The sequence below is a fragment of the Ictalurus furcatus genome, chromosome 5 (genome assembly GCF_023375685.1).
Source record: "Ictalurus furcatus strain D&B chromosome 5, Billie_1.0, whole genome shotgun sequence".
Classification (NCBI taxonomy): Eukaryota; Metazoa; Chordata; class Actinopteri; order Siluriformes; family Ictaluridae; genus Ictalurus; species Ictalurus furcatus.
The window spans coordinates 30011940-30028418 of NC_071259.1; the positions used below are offsets into that span (position 1 = coordinate 30011940).

Consider the following 16479-nt stretch of genomic DNA (forward strand, 5'->3'; position numbering starts at 1 on the left):
TTTTGTGTGACTTACAGAAACGCACAAATCCCTGCACACTTTGACAAGTTTGCACTCTTGTGGAAGGGTTTAATCATTTAAAAAAAAAAAAGAAGAAGTTTTTTGAAGTATCAGGTGAAAAAAAACAAAGACATGCAAAGATTTAAAAAAAAAAAACAAACACAAAAAACCAAACCCCGAAGTATTGAATAACGGATGAATGTTCTCCAGTATCTCTATAGCCCAGACTCTCTTAAAAAGCCAATCCATACGGGATCGTTAATCGTTTGGTGAGAAACGGCTGTTATCTTCTTTCTTCCTGACGCAACCCGTTCTATACATCTAGACACGGCCATTGTTTTAAGCCTTCGGAGGAAATCCGGTGTTACGGAAAGCGCACGGCGATACAATTCTATCAGAAGAACAACAGAGACACGGAGCACGAGAATGTGCAATGAAAGTGTGAGATTAGTGTGAAACGGGATAGCGGAAGGCAGCGGCGAGAGTAAGACGGAACAAGAGTGACGCTAATAGAGATGTTCTGTGTCAGCTGTCACTCAAGCGTTTCTCAATCTGCTTATGAAAGCGAGCAAGAGAGAGACAGAGAGACGAGAAAGAGAAAAGACACACTTACTATGGCGCTGTAGTCAATGTCCTCTCGGAGTAGATGGCTGTCATTAAGGGTGCGCTTGGCTTTACCAGTCACTGCGTCCACCGGGCCTTTGTCCACCTGATACTTTATAGCTCTATACAGCATGTAGAGAGGCTCACCTGCCACCTCCTACACACATATGAGGGAGAAAAAAAAAAGCATCGGTACAATTTGTATTTCGGACATTTATGTTGAAAGTGATCGTTATTGTGATCGTACAATTAGGGTTTCGTTTTGTACAATTATGTATGTACTGATTGAATTATTTTATACACAGATTTTAATGTCAGGATTTTTATTTACAGTAAAACTCCCATATCTGCTGTGTCAAAAAACTGAATAGAAAATTCCAGAAATAATGTATACGCTACCCAGCCATTAGTAAGTACAGCATATAGTGTTTGCTCTCCTGCGGATACGGGGGTCCTACTGTATATTATATATATATAGTATATTTTCTATTTACTAACCATGAATTAAATTAATTGCATTAATATTTATTATATTAACTGTTAAACAATAAAAAATATATATATATATATTTAATTTTAAAAAAGTTTTTTTTTTTTTTAGGTCTAATGACAGATAGTAGGTTTTTTTTTTGTGTCTGATCTTAAGAAATTAATGCAATGAATGTTTGAGGCACAAGTAAAAAGTAAACACTATATCTGCATGCATGCTGGGCAAATTAACAGTGGATTCATGATAAATCTATGGAGGAGTATAAAAATTAGCATCCCCTCCTTCATTTTTTCGTCTTCATCCTGGTCAGGGTCACAGAGGATCCAAAGTCCATCCCAGGAACACTAGATGTTATTCGCTGGAATACACACTGGATGGAACGCAGGTGCAGAGCATACACTCATTCACACCTAGGGACACGATTAGATCTGTTTAAATCTGTAACTATACTATCCTAAATACAGAATCTGACCGTCTCTGTTGCTTGTGATAACGACGAAGATTTGCAGAACTCTCTCGTTCCTATACGTTTTTCGTCCTGAGAGTACGCAGAAGTTTTGCGCTCGGCTGTAAGTAGACTGCGTGCGTTTCTTCCGATTGCGCAACGCAGTACTACGGTATTTCTGTCCTAGGCATGAGCTTCATTGTACCGTGTTAGTGTACCTTTAGGAATGAATAGAGACAGATGGACATCCAGTTCGTGAGCATTTTCTCCACCACTGTCTCAGTCCTGCAGTAGCACAAATGAAAAGCATTATGGATATTAAAGTCTATTTACTATCTGAACTGAGTGGGGGAAGAAAAAAAAAACAAACAAAAAAAAAAAACATCGACAATTAATCCAATAAATGAGCTATTAAAAAGGAACCGGTGGGGGTGTGTTGTACCTGCGCAGCATCAGTTTGGGATTTTTGGCGACATACTGCTGCACCAGATCCCCCAACAGGGTCTTCATGACATCGGTGAAGTATTCAAGCTTATCGTGGAGCGCCATAGTCAGCAGTGATGCCACGTAGCCGCGGTCCCGCTGCGAGAAGTTCTGCTGCTCCTCCAGGGTGTGGATAAACTACAAAAACAGACGATTTCCTTTAAACACCACTAAACAGAAATCTGTACTGCCGTTCTTTGGTTTCTGCATATTTCTGTTCGTTCTCACAGAATGGCATTTACTCGCCTAAACGCTCTGAAAAGATTTCTCCTGCCTTACCATCCATGACCAAAAACAGTGAAGCTGACACAAACCTTCCTTTGACTCTTATTAAAGTCTTCACTAAGTTATTCTGTTTAATTTGTCAGAACAGAGGTTTGTAATAACAGTATGAACTCTTGGCTTGTTTAAGTATGGTTTAAAAAAAACAACAACAACACAATTTGATTGTGTATCAGAAATAAAATACCGCACTAATAACGCCCACACAAGTCAACACTTCAACACTTTTCGACTTGAGTTCAAGATCGTGAACAAAATACTTAAAAATGCATGAAGCCACCTCACATTTTGAAACCGGGCAGTCTGATCACCGACAGCACAGACAGGTGTTGCTGTGTGAACCACAAAAGTTCAGTTTGGGCTTTATGCTTTTTAACAATTTCAGATGAAGTCATGTGATTAGCCAATGCGGTAACTGGTCATTCTAGGCCGTTTCTCTTCAAGGATAAATGATAAAGTATGTTTAAAACGCCAATACACCGTCGCAGCAGGTACACTGTGTCAAGCCAATGCACTTTCATTATAATGTAGCCTTGGGCTGAACACTTAGAGCAACTTTAGAGCAATTTCAGTCAAAAGTTCAGTTGACAAAATTCTCCCATTTACACCTAGCCAAGTTTGCTTCTTTAGGCAATTATTTTTTATTACTGCCGTAAGTTGATATCTGTCTAATGGATAATTGACCTAATAACAGTCCGGGATACATTTAAACAACTTAAAATGGTGATTTACATTTTTATGATTTATTAATGGCTTTCCTATGATTTCACGTGGACTCTGGACATTATATATGGAGTCGGCTAAACACTTTGGTGTAAAGATGACACGTTAGTTGGTTTTAAATCGACTTCATCTTGGTTAAAGTGTCTAAACATTCAGTTTATTGGCTGCATCTGAAATAATTATGTCCATTTAAATACATTAAATCATCTTACTTGTTCCTTTATGTGAAGTATATTATAGTGAAATGTAGCCCAGTGGGGGTTTTTTCCATCAAGGTTCTTACTATCCAATCTCACGTGTATTCTAGGTATCCACTTATTACACAATATCTCATTAAAGCATGAACAGCTGGGACGCACTGCTGTGTATGGCTGTGGCTTCACTTGGAATCGTACTCGGGGCGCAAAATGCTGTACAACTCTTAGCAGAAATGAGATAAACAAATGAGTACCACTGCCTCAGAGCTACAGAACCCTCGACTGGAGACAAAACGAGTCTAATGCGCTTTCAAGTCGAATGCCGAAGAGAAGAGGTGTTTCACTAACTCGTGTGAGGAAGAGCCTGTTGTTGAGCAGGTTGTTGAGTTGGCCCAGGCCTTGCTCGACTGTCTGTCTACGAGATTCTGGGAGGTCCAGGTTCTGGCTCAGTGGCGCCCCTCTCTGACCGGGGAAGAAAATACGTTCGGCGTATGTGCGATAATCCAGGAATGGTATGCCTGGACCACCGACATCGCTGCTTAAATCCATCATCTCAGTCATCAGATCTGAGTTTAAAAGAGGAAAAACATGCAACAGGCTTTCCGTTAATCCTCCATAAATCCTTCGTGTGTGTGTGTGTGTGTGTGTAATATAAAAGGCAGGAGATGAAAAAACAAAAACACACCCGTGAACTCCTTCCTGCATTGGTCTCCAACATTGATCTCTAGAGTTTCCAGTTGGACCAGAACCTTCTTGTAGTCTCTCATTGCTTGCTTACTCTTCCTCCTGTACACAAATCATTCATCACCATCATCACAGGAGAATACACAAACACAAGATAAAAGGATTTGAGCGCATACATAAAACACACACGGGCAGTTCCTCATTTATAGTTTAAAGCGTCTGTCAAGAACTTAAAATTGGTGAGGAACTGCCTGTCACTGTATATGGCAGAATCTCTGTGTACAAACATTTCATTGTTTATGATTAAGGCGCGTACCTGTACATGAGGATGATGACGAGGACGATGAGCACGACCACGGCTGCTCCGGCTGCCAGCCCGACCTGAGCCTCCAGAGGCACGGGCGTGTGAGTGCCCATGTCATACTCCACTGTGCCCAGGTTAAACACCAACTGCCCCATTAACACCTGAGAGACAGACGCATACACACGCTAGGGATGTAAATATCAATACATTACTCTGAATGAACACATAATGTGTTCTAAACAGATGCAATAAAAAAAGATATACGGACAAAACCAGGTGCACAATTACGGTCTTTTTTTTGTTCTGTGTTTGTTTGAGGAAGCTTGCTATAAAGGGTTACAAGGCATCTGGTTGAGACTAGAGGTGTGCAACGTGACTCTGGTCCCACGGGATGCAACAAAAACTCACACGAGCGGAAGGTTTTTACTTTCATGTGGCTGCAACTGAGCATTAAGACATGAAGCTTGCAGGACGAAGGTCGTGTTTAGTAAAGTACGGTTTTCATTCCTTCGTCCTTAATAACTGCCTGGTCCAGGGATTCAAAAATAAAACGTGTAAGAGGGAGTTAAAAAAAAAAAAACACTTGAGTGATGTATTTGAGGTTGAGGAACTGTCAGGGACACACAAAAAGCATGCAAATCACACGAGTATATGAGCGTGCATGCGTACATATAAAGGCACATTAAGGATTGGGGAAAAGTCGTTTCATTTCGTCGGTCGTACTGTTCAGCTCGTTATTTCCCTTATATGTTACACGAGTGGACGATTAAAACACACATGACCCTATTTATCAAGGTTTTGTGCAATTGCTGCGTTATTTTAGCATTAAAAACCGTCACAATTGACTAAACAGATTAAAGTGGCTTTTAGTGCCCATTAAGATCAAAGAGGAGGGCACTACTTTCTCATTGCATATGCATTTACACGAGTGCAAAATACCAGGCAGAGATTATTGCAATGAACCACCCATTTATCAAGGCTGACGGTAATTATAGTGACTATGTGATCGCACATGCTATTTAACGACTGTAAAAAGCTGGTGTTATTTTAAGCACAAACAACAGAGGAGACACTGCACAGGCAGCGCTTTCAGATACTGATTATGTTAAATGGCCAAAGGAGCCATTTTCGCAAGCACACTGCCTGCCAAGTCACATTATTATGAATTTACTGAAATGATTTCAGTCAACCTTCGCTTTTTGGCCACAGGTTCCTTTTCACAGGCATCCTGTGGCATCAGATGCTAGAATATTAGTCAGCCTTTTCTGCCATGCTGTCTCTAGGTCCTGTGATGAGTTCAAATACACATAATGGGCCTCATCTGTCGAGATGGATACGAACAAATTTACTCGTAAATCATTCACAGTAGCATTCACACAAAGAACATGATATATATGAAAATTCAGTTCGTTTGGGGAAAAAAAACGTTCACGTCCTACGAGAGCTCCTGCGTTTATGTAGGTTAGCGTATAAGGAGAATGACTACTGCTGAGGAGTTAATGCGGTTTTATACACAGGTTACGGTGTCAAGTTTAAACTGCTTATTTATTTCAATTACACACACGAATTTAACGGAAATTCAAAACAAATCCATACTATAATACGAATAAGATGGGCCGTTAAATTAGGGAAAAGGTAATGGCGCCCTCGAAAAGGAGGAGGCGTTAGTGCTCGTCTATGAGCTGATGCGCCGCAATGGCCGAGCTGCATTACTGGAAGATTTAGCGCACATCACGCTTAGGAGCACCATTACGTTGTTTTCAGCTCTTTCTGAGCGACTAAATGTAAATCAACTCCGCCATGAACGAGCTTGTTCATTTATGCGTGATTGGCATTTATCAAAATCTGCACAAGAGTAGGACGAAAATAAGCGCTGCCAAAACTTCTGTAAATCTGGTGGGAATTTTTAGTTCGGTTCAATAACATTCACACACAGCTTTACGTAAAGATTGACAAATGAGGCCATTCTTCCCAAATGTCCAGGATTCATGTAATCATGAATTTAAATTCATGATCATTTAAAAAAAAAAAAATGAACATGTATGTGATAGACGCAACTTCTATTCAGTTAATTTCATCAGTCAATAATGAACATGTTTGGAAACAAAGCATGCACAGTCCTTAATGTTCAGGCTTTGTGATATTAAAAACCTTATGAGCACACTTTGTCGCAAAACTTTCCAGATCTGCGCATTCTCCAACCGTCTGTCACGTGCGAAACACGTTAATTAGACCCCATGCACCCGTTCTCAGTCCAAGTGGCCACGCCCACCAATGCAATTGGTCACTAAAACGCACTTTAGCTCTTCTCGTTTTTTTTTTGTTTTTTTTTAAGGAGAAAATTGTGTGGTATCCAAGTCTAACGCACTGACCTTCAGACTGGGCAGGTTTTCATGGTCCAAACTGAGCGGCTGCTCCTCTGGAGGTTCACAGTACAGGTGAGTGTCGTCCAGAGTCTTCACATCACATATCTTGTCTCCGAGCCAAGCCACCACCTCATCTTTAGTCATGGCCAGAGTTAGACCTTTCCCCTGTACGGTAAAAAAACACAGACGATGCAAGTCAGACTGAAGATATGTTCATAATACAGTGTAAAAAAGTGGCAAAAATTAGATTTTTTGGGCTTAATATGATGCTTATCTGATTTATTTGGTCAGTGCTATAGTATTTAAATTAAATTTGAGCCACATTCATATGTGGTCCTAGATTAAATAAGATATCCAATATGTGGCCACGTGGTCATAATAACAACTGTGAGAATGGAATTCCTGTTATTTTCTCACCAAGCGTATCAGCGTCATCATTATTCAGTGTCGCGGAGTAGAAGCAGCGGATCGACAGTAACGTCGGCCAAATAGCTCATTTATAACGCTCGGGGAAATATTGCTGTTATTTTCTTCTTTCTATCAATGCTATTATACATTTCATTATTTCATTTATTTATTTATTTATTTCAGTACCATTTGTTTCTTTATTATTTTAATTTTTTACTTGGAATTTATCATAGCCGATCCACCCATGATTTTGGCAGACGGGAGGAAACCGGAGAACCCAGAGCAAACCCACGTGGACATGAAGAGAACATGCAAAACCCCACAGTCACCCCAGAACCTACTAATATCTAAGAATTGTTCAAAGCAAATATGAACTGTCGAGGGAATATATATATATATATATATATATAAGAATGCCATAAACTGTAATTAGCAGGCTGACATACATTACACTCACATATATCAGATTAAAGAATGAAGGGTACAGCATGAATTAGACATACTGCCATATAAATCATCCATCCATCTTCTATACCGCTTATCCTCTTCAGGGTCACAGGGAAACCTGGAGCCTATCCCAGGGAGCATGGGGCACAAGGCACCCTGGACAGGGTGCCAATCCATCACAGGGCACACTCACATACCCATTCATACACTACGGACACTTTGGACATGCCAATCAACCTACCATGCATGTCTTTGGACTGGGGGAGGAAACCGGAGTACCCGGAGGAACCCCCCGCAGCACGGGGAGAACATGCAAACTCCGCACACACAGTGCCACGGTGGGAATCGAACCCCCGACCCTGGAGGTGTGAGGCGAACGTGCTCACCACTAACCACCGTGTGCCCCATATAAATAATTTTTTTAGAACAAACTGAACAAATCAGTACAAGCAGACGGTCCCTTTGAGATAAACGATGTTTTTAAACAGTTTTCAAAGCATACTGTGCTCTCTGGTGTCGCTATGCAGTGAGCACACAGTCATATATCACAACATGAACGTGAACACTGATATATCAGAGCCTGAACATTTAGCCAACATCCCTCTCATTATTAAAAATGCATGACTAGGTTAAATATTGATATTAGAAAAATTAATCACGGTTAATATCTTCAAAGTGTCCTACTGAGAGTTGAGATGTTTTTTTTTTTAGAATATTTTGCAGTTCATATTAACTGCAGGTTCTTAAAATGAATTACATGCTGTTCGTATGCACAGCATTTCTTCAGAGGCTTCGGATAAAACAAATAAATCCCTGTTTGAAAGAAAAAAAAAAGAAAAGAAAAAAAGAAAAAAAGGCATGGATCGGGAAAGATTGAAAACAATTGATCGAGTCGTGCATTCATCAACACGACAACCCATCAGGAGACCGACTGAACAAAGCTTTCTTTAATTAAAAAGCGTCTTTTAATTTCATTAAGTAAAAGAACGAAGGGCGCTGCTGAAGATTACATGAGCAAGTGACAGGAAAGCTCTCCAAATGATGCTACTAATGAAATTAACTGTAATATATATATATAACTGTAATATATACTCTGTCTTTATGCTATTTTTTTTTTTTGTATAGAACGTTTACAATTTGAGAAGATATGGATTAGGGACGTTTGCATGTATTCTGAGCACTAATAATGAATATGAATGTATTAATAAATAAAAATGAATAAATGCTAACTTAAGGTAATGATTGGAATTTTTTATTTATTTTTTTGCTCTCACCTCCACAGCGAGCACTCCTCCAGGCTTGAAGCGGATAGGCAAGGTCCGGTCCTCGCGGTTCAGGTCGTATAACTGTGGGTCTGGATGGTATGTAAATCCTGTGCCCTTGATACTCTCAAAATCCAAATGCACGTTGTCCATCTCGAACCAAACTCTCACGACGCGAGAGTCCTTTGGCACTTGAGGACTCAGACAACTCATGTGCTCAGAGCTAACGTTTACACAGGGGGTCTTGTTCTAAGAGAGAGAGAGAGAGAGAGAGAGAGAGAGAGAAGAAAATGACAAAGGGATTATATAGAGCCAGACTGAAGTAGGGAGAGCTGGAAAAAGAGTAGCTAGAGATAGAAATAGACCACCTAAAAATAAGTGACCTTGGGTCTGAGAAAAGTGCCGTATAAAATAAACTTATTATTACCTCTCTCTTATCATGTAACAGATATCAGCTAGGGAGGATGAAGGCTATTGTATATTTTCTAACTGCTGCTCATGCTACATCACAGGGCAGCTGAACAGAACTCTGGAAGAAAGTGCTATCTAGCACATACACAACCTCAGGGTAGAAGTATTTTTAATTTGGTCTTAGCAAAATATAAATGGTCTGCACTTACATAGCGCTTTTTTAACCTTAGCAGTTCTATAAAGCGCTTTATACTGGTTCTCATTCACCCATTCACACACACACACACCAATGGTAGATTGAGACATCGGGAGGAACTTGGGGATCAGTGTCTTGCCCAAGGACACTTCGGCATGCGGACATGTGGGCCGGGAATCGAACCGCCAACCCTACGATTAGCGGACAACCCGCTCTACCACCTGGACCACAGCCGCCCACAACGTACTCTTCCTTTTGTTAGCTGGGTGTCCATGACGGCCTATGAGGATTATCTATGATGGTCAGCATGCGCTGTGCCTCAAAAACACACTTACACAGAAAGACTGAAATGCTCACATGGCTATATACTGTCACTTAACACAATATCAAACAAGATTCAATTTCACTAGGCTTAGCTTTGAGTGCATATATAAAAAGGTCTTTATTCAGACTGAGCTATTGTTGCATATAAAAATAACAATAAAGAGCATTTTAGGTTCCAGTGCATTGGACTAAGCGTAGAAAAAAGATACAGCGAAGCCAATAAAAGCGTCAACTGTCCAGAACAAAATACTACTAAAGAATAAAAGTGAGTATGTGTGTGTGTGTGTGTGTGTGTGTGTGTCTGAACTTCAGTCTATTTGCATTTTTCCAACATTCCACACATTCATGAAGAGCGCTGTACCGTGGTCATGGTGCTGTCGAAGGGAATGTTCCGGGCTGACACATGACTGTATCGGCGTCTCCTGACCTTGGTCTCGTACCGAATGGACATCATGGGCTGCTGGACCACATCCAGGTTCTGGCCAGTTACCATAATAATACGCCCACCCCTATAAACATGTGGAAGATTTAAGAGTTTCTCACTTCATGGTGAGACCTAAAAGAAGCAGTGGCATTTACACACACATGAATAGCAAAAAAAAAAAATCTTTTATTTACTACACGGATGACCAGCAAAATCTTAATATGATATTTTACTGAATTAAACACACCCATAGAAGCTCTCGGTAGGAGTCGCGTCAGTGATCACCGGATCTTCTAGATAGTGAAAGAGGATTTTACCCACAGTCCTCTCTGCTGTTCCAAACTGCACTCTGACGGGTACTTCTGCGGTCTGATTCGAGTGGCTGGTGCGGCAGACCAGCTGCGTGTCACTCACTGCGTCCACACTGTAAAATCAAACAAAAACAAATACACATATACAAACAAACAAACAAATACATACAAGAGCTTATTATATTGTCAACTCGAAAATATGCAAATATTTAAAGACAGCCTATGGACACATGCATGTTACTTTTTAATGACAAGTTTAATGAAGGGACTCACATGTGACAAGGCTGTGAGCCCACGAATGCCCGCAGGTCAGTGTCTTGCCCTGTGAGGAGCTGAGCACCGTGCACGGTCAGTCTGGTGCCTCCCGCCATGGGGCCTTTACTGGGTACGATGCGGCCCAGTTTGGGATTCTGGTAGGTGAATGTCTGCAGGGACTGACCCGGGTCCGCCGAGCTCCCCACGGTCACCACCACAGGCCCTGCGGTCACATTCGTGGATGGCTGAAGCTCACACATAATGCTGAAACACACACACACACACACACACACACACACACGAATGAGTACCATGCATATGCATGACATGAACCCACACCCAATTAAACGGATTCATTCATCTGTCGCATATGAAGGATTCTCTCACACATAGCCCAACGTTTCCACCAGGTATTATTGGATTATGTGCATTAAGAGAGGATTTCCAGATCATTCTTAGGTTTGAAGCATCTTTGGGTTTTTGAAAGGAGCTACATAATTATAACATTTTTTTTTTATAAACACATAAGTAAACAAAAATAAATATACTCATCTCTTGTCACCAGAGGCCTAAAAATGGGATTTCTACCTGTTTTGTGGGTACCCCATTTTCAGTATTGAATGTGTGTGTGATGTCACACTCCACAGTAGTGCTTAATGGCTCATATGCAAGTAGACACTCAGGGCTTAAAGGATTTGCAGTTTTTCATAAGTATTTCTTTTCTTTTTTTTTTTTTTTACCTAGCCTACTAGGTTTAAGCTGTATAATTTTACCGTGGCACTTGTATACGGAGTTTTACAATCAATAACGCTTTAACTGTGCTGTCCCCTTTCCCATCGCCCTACTCACCAGCAGTTAAACGCAGAGTCGCCATACTCTACACACAGAAACCCAACAGCGTCCTGACTAATCTTCTAACGGACTTGCGGCGATAAAACGATTCATTTGTTTACACCGATTGAAAAGGTCAGATAGGTCGACTTCCATTCCGCCGGTGAAAAAAACCCCCTCTACAACAGGAGTATGTCACTACACGGCATTTTTAAAATATACATTTTATTATAAAAAAAAAAGGAAAGAAAGAAATAAAATACACAGCACTGGTTAACGGTAGTGTGTCCGAGGTTGTGTATACCGGGTTGATATAAGGTAAGCGTTGCGCAGCGGCTTGCAGGTGACTCCAGACACCGTGACTCCATTCTCAATATCCTCGTAACGCTGGCCCAAGTTGGACCCCAGGATAGTGAGGACAATCCCTCCCTCTAACGGTCCTGTCAGCGGCCATACCTGAACACAACACACACACGCACACATAAATGTACATGAACTAAATACAACTACTTAATAACAACTGAAAACTGTCTTAATGCAATGTGTATGTAGTGTGTGTATGGGTCTTTTTCGACCCATCTTTACTAAAGGTGCCAATAATTCTGAAGCTGACTGTATATATTTGTGTGTGTGTTTGTGTAGAGCTGTTAAAAAGCTACAATACTGCTGCACATACTAGTAGACATTCATCACATCTAATCGAACGCTGCTGTCAGTGCTTGTTATTTTTCAGTTAAAGACAGTCGGGGAGAGAGACAGCAAGAGAGAGAGAGAGAGAGAGAGAGAGAGAGAGAGAGACAGAAAGAGACTGTGACAGTGCTTCGTGTCTCATTCACGAATCATGCGAGCCTCCCCAATCAGATAAAACAGCATTACTGTTAACATCTAGTCTTACAGATATAATCTGTAGTGTCTAGGGGATTTTCCTTGCCTAATTTATGAACCAGACTGAAAATTGATGCTTTGTTCGTGGTGTCAGCCGAGGCGAGAGATTATCTGGCAACAACCACTGCGCAGATCATTCTAACACTGTAAATACTTTTTTTTTTTTTTAAATGAACAGCCTTTACATTTTCTGTGTCTGAATTCATTCCCTCTGTGTGTGTGTGTGTGTGTGTGTGTGTGTGTGTGTGTGTGCGTGCGTGTTAGTAGTGCACCTCAGTAATGAGTGGTGGAGGACAGGCTTCTTCAGTAATGCTGGAGCAGGACTTGTGAAACACACAGCGTGGACTTTCTCCTCCACACCACACACAGCCGTACTGCTCCGGTACGGCACGGCACTGACTGCAGTCTGTCTGACCCACCGAGCAGTTATACAGCTGCACTGTGTTCACACACACACACACACACACATACACACACACACCAAGCCAATGCATTAGTAACCCCACTAATGTATTCAAAGCAAGAGCAGGGAACGATGCGGTCGAACAAATACGCCAGCAATACGTAGGGGTCAGAGACCAGAAAACGATAAACGTCGAGTGTGAAAATCAATACGAGATGCTGCCTGCAATGTGCATTTTGGTGCGCGAGTAGTAATGATGTACACAAACTAGAGTCGCCGTTTCATTCTCAAGCTGTAGTTAGCGGGATAATTGTCATGTGCAGCTTCAGCCTAGAGTAAGTGGACAAATCAGTAGCCCTGGGACACGAAGATTACATGCTTTTTATTCAGCGGATAAATAGGCTCAGTAGGCTAGTGGCCACCGGGGTTGGTCTTTTCTCGTTCAACAACCAGATAAAAGAAAAAATTTACATTTTTTAAAAACACTTACAAGTTACTTTCACAAAACAAAAAGATGTTATATTGGTATGCACACTCACAATTCACTTTATTAGGAACACCTGCACATTCCTGCATTTATATAACCAGCCAATCACGGGGCAGTAGTGGAAAAATGCAACCAAAAAACAACCATTAAGTGAGTGACAGTTCTGTGGGTGGAAACGGCTTGTTGATAAGAGAGGTCAGAGGAAGATGGACAGATTATTTTGAGCTGCCAGGAAGGACATATTAACTCAAATAATCACACAACAGTTGCGGGCAGAAAAGCATCTCAGCGTGCACAAAGCATTAACCTTGAGGCGGATGGGCTACAACAGCAGAAAACCACACCTGGCCCTTTTTCCAGTCTTCAACTGTCCAATTTGGGCGAGTCTGTGCCCATGAGAGCCTCGGATTCTTGTTCCTGGCTGACAGATGTAGAGCCCGATGTGGTCTTCTGCTGTTGTAGCCCGTCCGACTCTGGCTTTGATGTGTTCGCGTGTTCCGAAGACGCTCTTCTGCTCTTTTCATCTTTTCAGAAGTGTACGGAAATGCTTTCAAAACCAATCAAATTAAAGTGCAGCGCAAAGACGTCGTATAACTCTGCTGCTCGTTACACGAGTCACCTCGCGGTTAAACGTGTCCGGCAAAAATAAAACCGCTACACGGATTTGAGTGATCTCATTCGCTTGCGATGTGAGGAAAGAAAAACAGAGCTCGCAGACAAACTCTGGCAGCGGAGGCGTGGTCAGGCACCGGCTGAGAATGATGGAGAGATTAACTGAATGTACCTCTGTGTGACTAATGTGCTTGTGATTAACAGCTGATCTTGTTTGTGTGTGCGTGTGAAGCTTTACATTGTTTTCCTTACTTTGCTCAGTGCCGATAAGTTGCGAGATTATAAAAAAGTAACTCGATAAACGTTCTTTAATTTATTTATTTAACTTATTATTCCACGATCAGCCGGTGATGTCCATTGTGAGTGTGATGCTGTACTGTAGAGGTCACCAGTCTTTCGGTTTTCATTCCAGCCACACCGTATACTCATTTGATTAAACAATCGGGCGTGTAGCCGGAAAGGAAACCTGCGGCCACACCGGGGCCCTTTGCAAATAAGATTGTTGGCCAATGTAGAACTGTAAACAGATCAGGATGTGAGGCAGCAGTGTGTGAATCATGCGAGTGTGTGCACATCACGGGGCAGTGTACTTACAGCGGAGGTGTGGAGCGGAGTCTATACGCCGAGTGCCTCTCTGTAGGTACACTGGAGCCAAGTACTCCATCTGTTTTACTGTGTACTGAAACTACACACACACCGACAAACACAATAAAAAAGTCATTAAATTATGATTATAAGTTGAATTCCCCCACACACACCCCCCTCCCCCCACCCCATTGGACCTGTCATTATCTAAAACGTACATGGTCTGAAATTTAAATAACTACTTGGGTAAAAGTAAGAAAGTGAAAATAAATAAATAAACAAACAAAGAAACAAACAAATAAACTCATGCATCTAGTCACACAGTCAGATTTAAAGTGCTTATATCTTCATCATTTTTCCCCAAGCGCCACAGACTGAACAAATGAGACATCTATTTTGAATTCCATGCCAGGAGAATAAATGTCGACTTTTTAGTTTTTCATCTCTTTCTGTAAAAACTCTCCACTTTCTGACCCGAGTCGCGTTCTTCAGATAAATAATTTATATAAATGCATACAACAGCATACAGAAGCTACAGTTGACAACCCCGGCATTATGTACTTATTATTCTGACAACTTAGAGAATAAATGTCTTTTTTTTTTTTCAAATTCTGCCAGGGATGCCTGATTATTTATTTTTTTTCCTGAGGTCATAAGTTCACATACGCCTAGCAGAATCTGCAAAATTGCATTTCATTGTTTATTTAGTGCTGCCCTGAATAAGCTATTTCACACAACAGCCGTATACGTATAGTCCACAAGTCGCAAAATGAACTGAATTTACACAAACGAACCAGTTCAAAAGTTTCACAACTTTATTCTGTGTTTATGTTTCGTGAGAGTCCTTCACGAGTCCCTGATTTTCGCCCTGGGCAGTTCTTCTGCCCACTGTTCTTCAGAAAAAATCCTCCACGTATTGCACATTCTTTACTTTTCCAGCGTCTTCTACATATTTGTGCCCTTTCCAACAGCGGCTATATGATGTTTAGATCCATCTTTTCACACTGAGGACGACCGTGGGACTCGTACACGCCTATTACAGAAGGTGCAAACGCTCACCGATGCTCAAGAAGGCAATTAAGAGCCAGGGGGGTGTAAACTTTTGAACATGATGATGAACTTAATGAACGCAAATTGTTATTATTTTGTCTTTTAGGAAACGTGTTATAAATCTTATTCAGGGCAGTACTGAATAAAACACAAAATGCAATTTTGCTGTAACTTTAAAAGGTTGCGGTAATTATAATAGAGTAAACGCAGTGCAATGCCGCCTCCCTGCTGCGTAAAACACCCTTCTGGCGCAGGTTACCGAGTGTGACGCAGGAGAGAGGAAATGAAAGGCGTTTTTATCGATGCTGGTACCTTATGAGTGTCGCACTTGAACACATGTGTGCCCGTCTCTTTGCTCCTGTCCAGGGTGGCGTGTAATAGCGTCTCCTGGCCCTCGATTACCACCACACACTCGTAATCCTCGTCGCCCTGCACGCACAGACACGACTCATTCTCGCAATCCAATAACAGGTCCTCTCTCGAGTCTGACAATAATATCATGACTCATAACCTCAGTGGCCTTTCAAACACCCGGCACGTAATGGTCTTTTTAAAACGAAACAGAGACTGCGAGATAATCACGGCGACAACAGCGCCAGGGCTTCTTAAAGCAAGAGCATGATGAGAAGAAAATAATCGACAGGAGTGCTTTATAACCTTAAATATGTCCAGGTTTTTGCCTTGTAGTGACAGCTGTGTGTCAACTCCAACCGGAATCAAAGTGGAACTTTCCAAAGCCCACACGCATGGGCATGCATCTGCACCGTGCGGTTCTGACTTCATCTGTACACACACACACAATCATAACACAGCATTAGAGTTTGTTCACCATTGATTCACAATCAAAGTAATATATGGATCTAGAGCAAGAAGGAGTTATAGACCCCAGCCCAAACACCATTTCCCATCAGCTATACGATCCTACCCCTTGGTCCTATAAAATATTACGATGGGTTATGAGTAAGAGATTGCCAAAGCTGGATTCACTAAAGGGAGCATTAACATGGCACA

General features: G+C 41.5%; 1 protein-coding gene across 3 annotated transcripts in view; it reads right to left on the minus strand.

Moving 5' to 3' along the window:
* Nucleotides 1-16479, minus strand: part of plxnb3 (plexin B3) — a 115132-nt gene that overhangs the window by 13912 nt on the left and 84741 nt on the right. For all 3 annotated transcript variants that reach the window (XM_053625688.1, XM_053625689.1, XM_053625687.1), the window contains exons 10-25: nt 16126-16251; nt 15781-15897; nt 14428-14518; nt 12604-12770; nt 11751-11902; nt 10634-10879; nt 10297-10473; nt 9987-10134; nt 8707-8943; nt 6584-6742; nt 4224-4372; nt 3909-4009; nt 3572-3789; nt 1981-2159; nt 1757-1823; nt 614-760 (exon numbers count right to left, since the gene is read on the minus strand). In XM_053625688.1, coding sequence (XP_053481663.1) covers nt 614-760; nt 1757-1823; nt 1981-2159; nt 3572-3789; nt 3909-4009; nt 4224-4372; nt 6584-6742; nt 8707-8943; nt 9987-10134; nt 10297-10473; nt 10634-10879; nt 11751-11902; nt 12604-12770; nt 14428-14518; nt 15781-15897; nt 16126-16251 — 2481 coding nt within the window. The remainder of the gene's footprint in view (nt 1-613; nt 761-1756; nt 1824-1980; nt 2160-3571; nt 3790-3908; nt 4010-4223; nt 4373-6583; nt 6743-8706; nt 8944-9986; nt 10135-10296; nt 10474-10633; nt 10880-11750; nt 11903-12603; nt 12771-14427; nt 14519-15780; nt 15898-16125; nt 16252-16479) is intronic.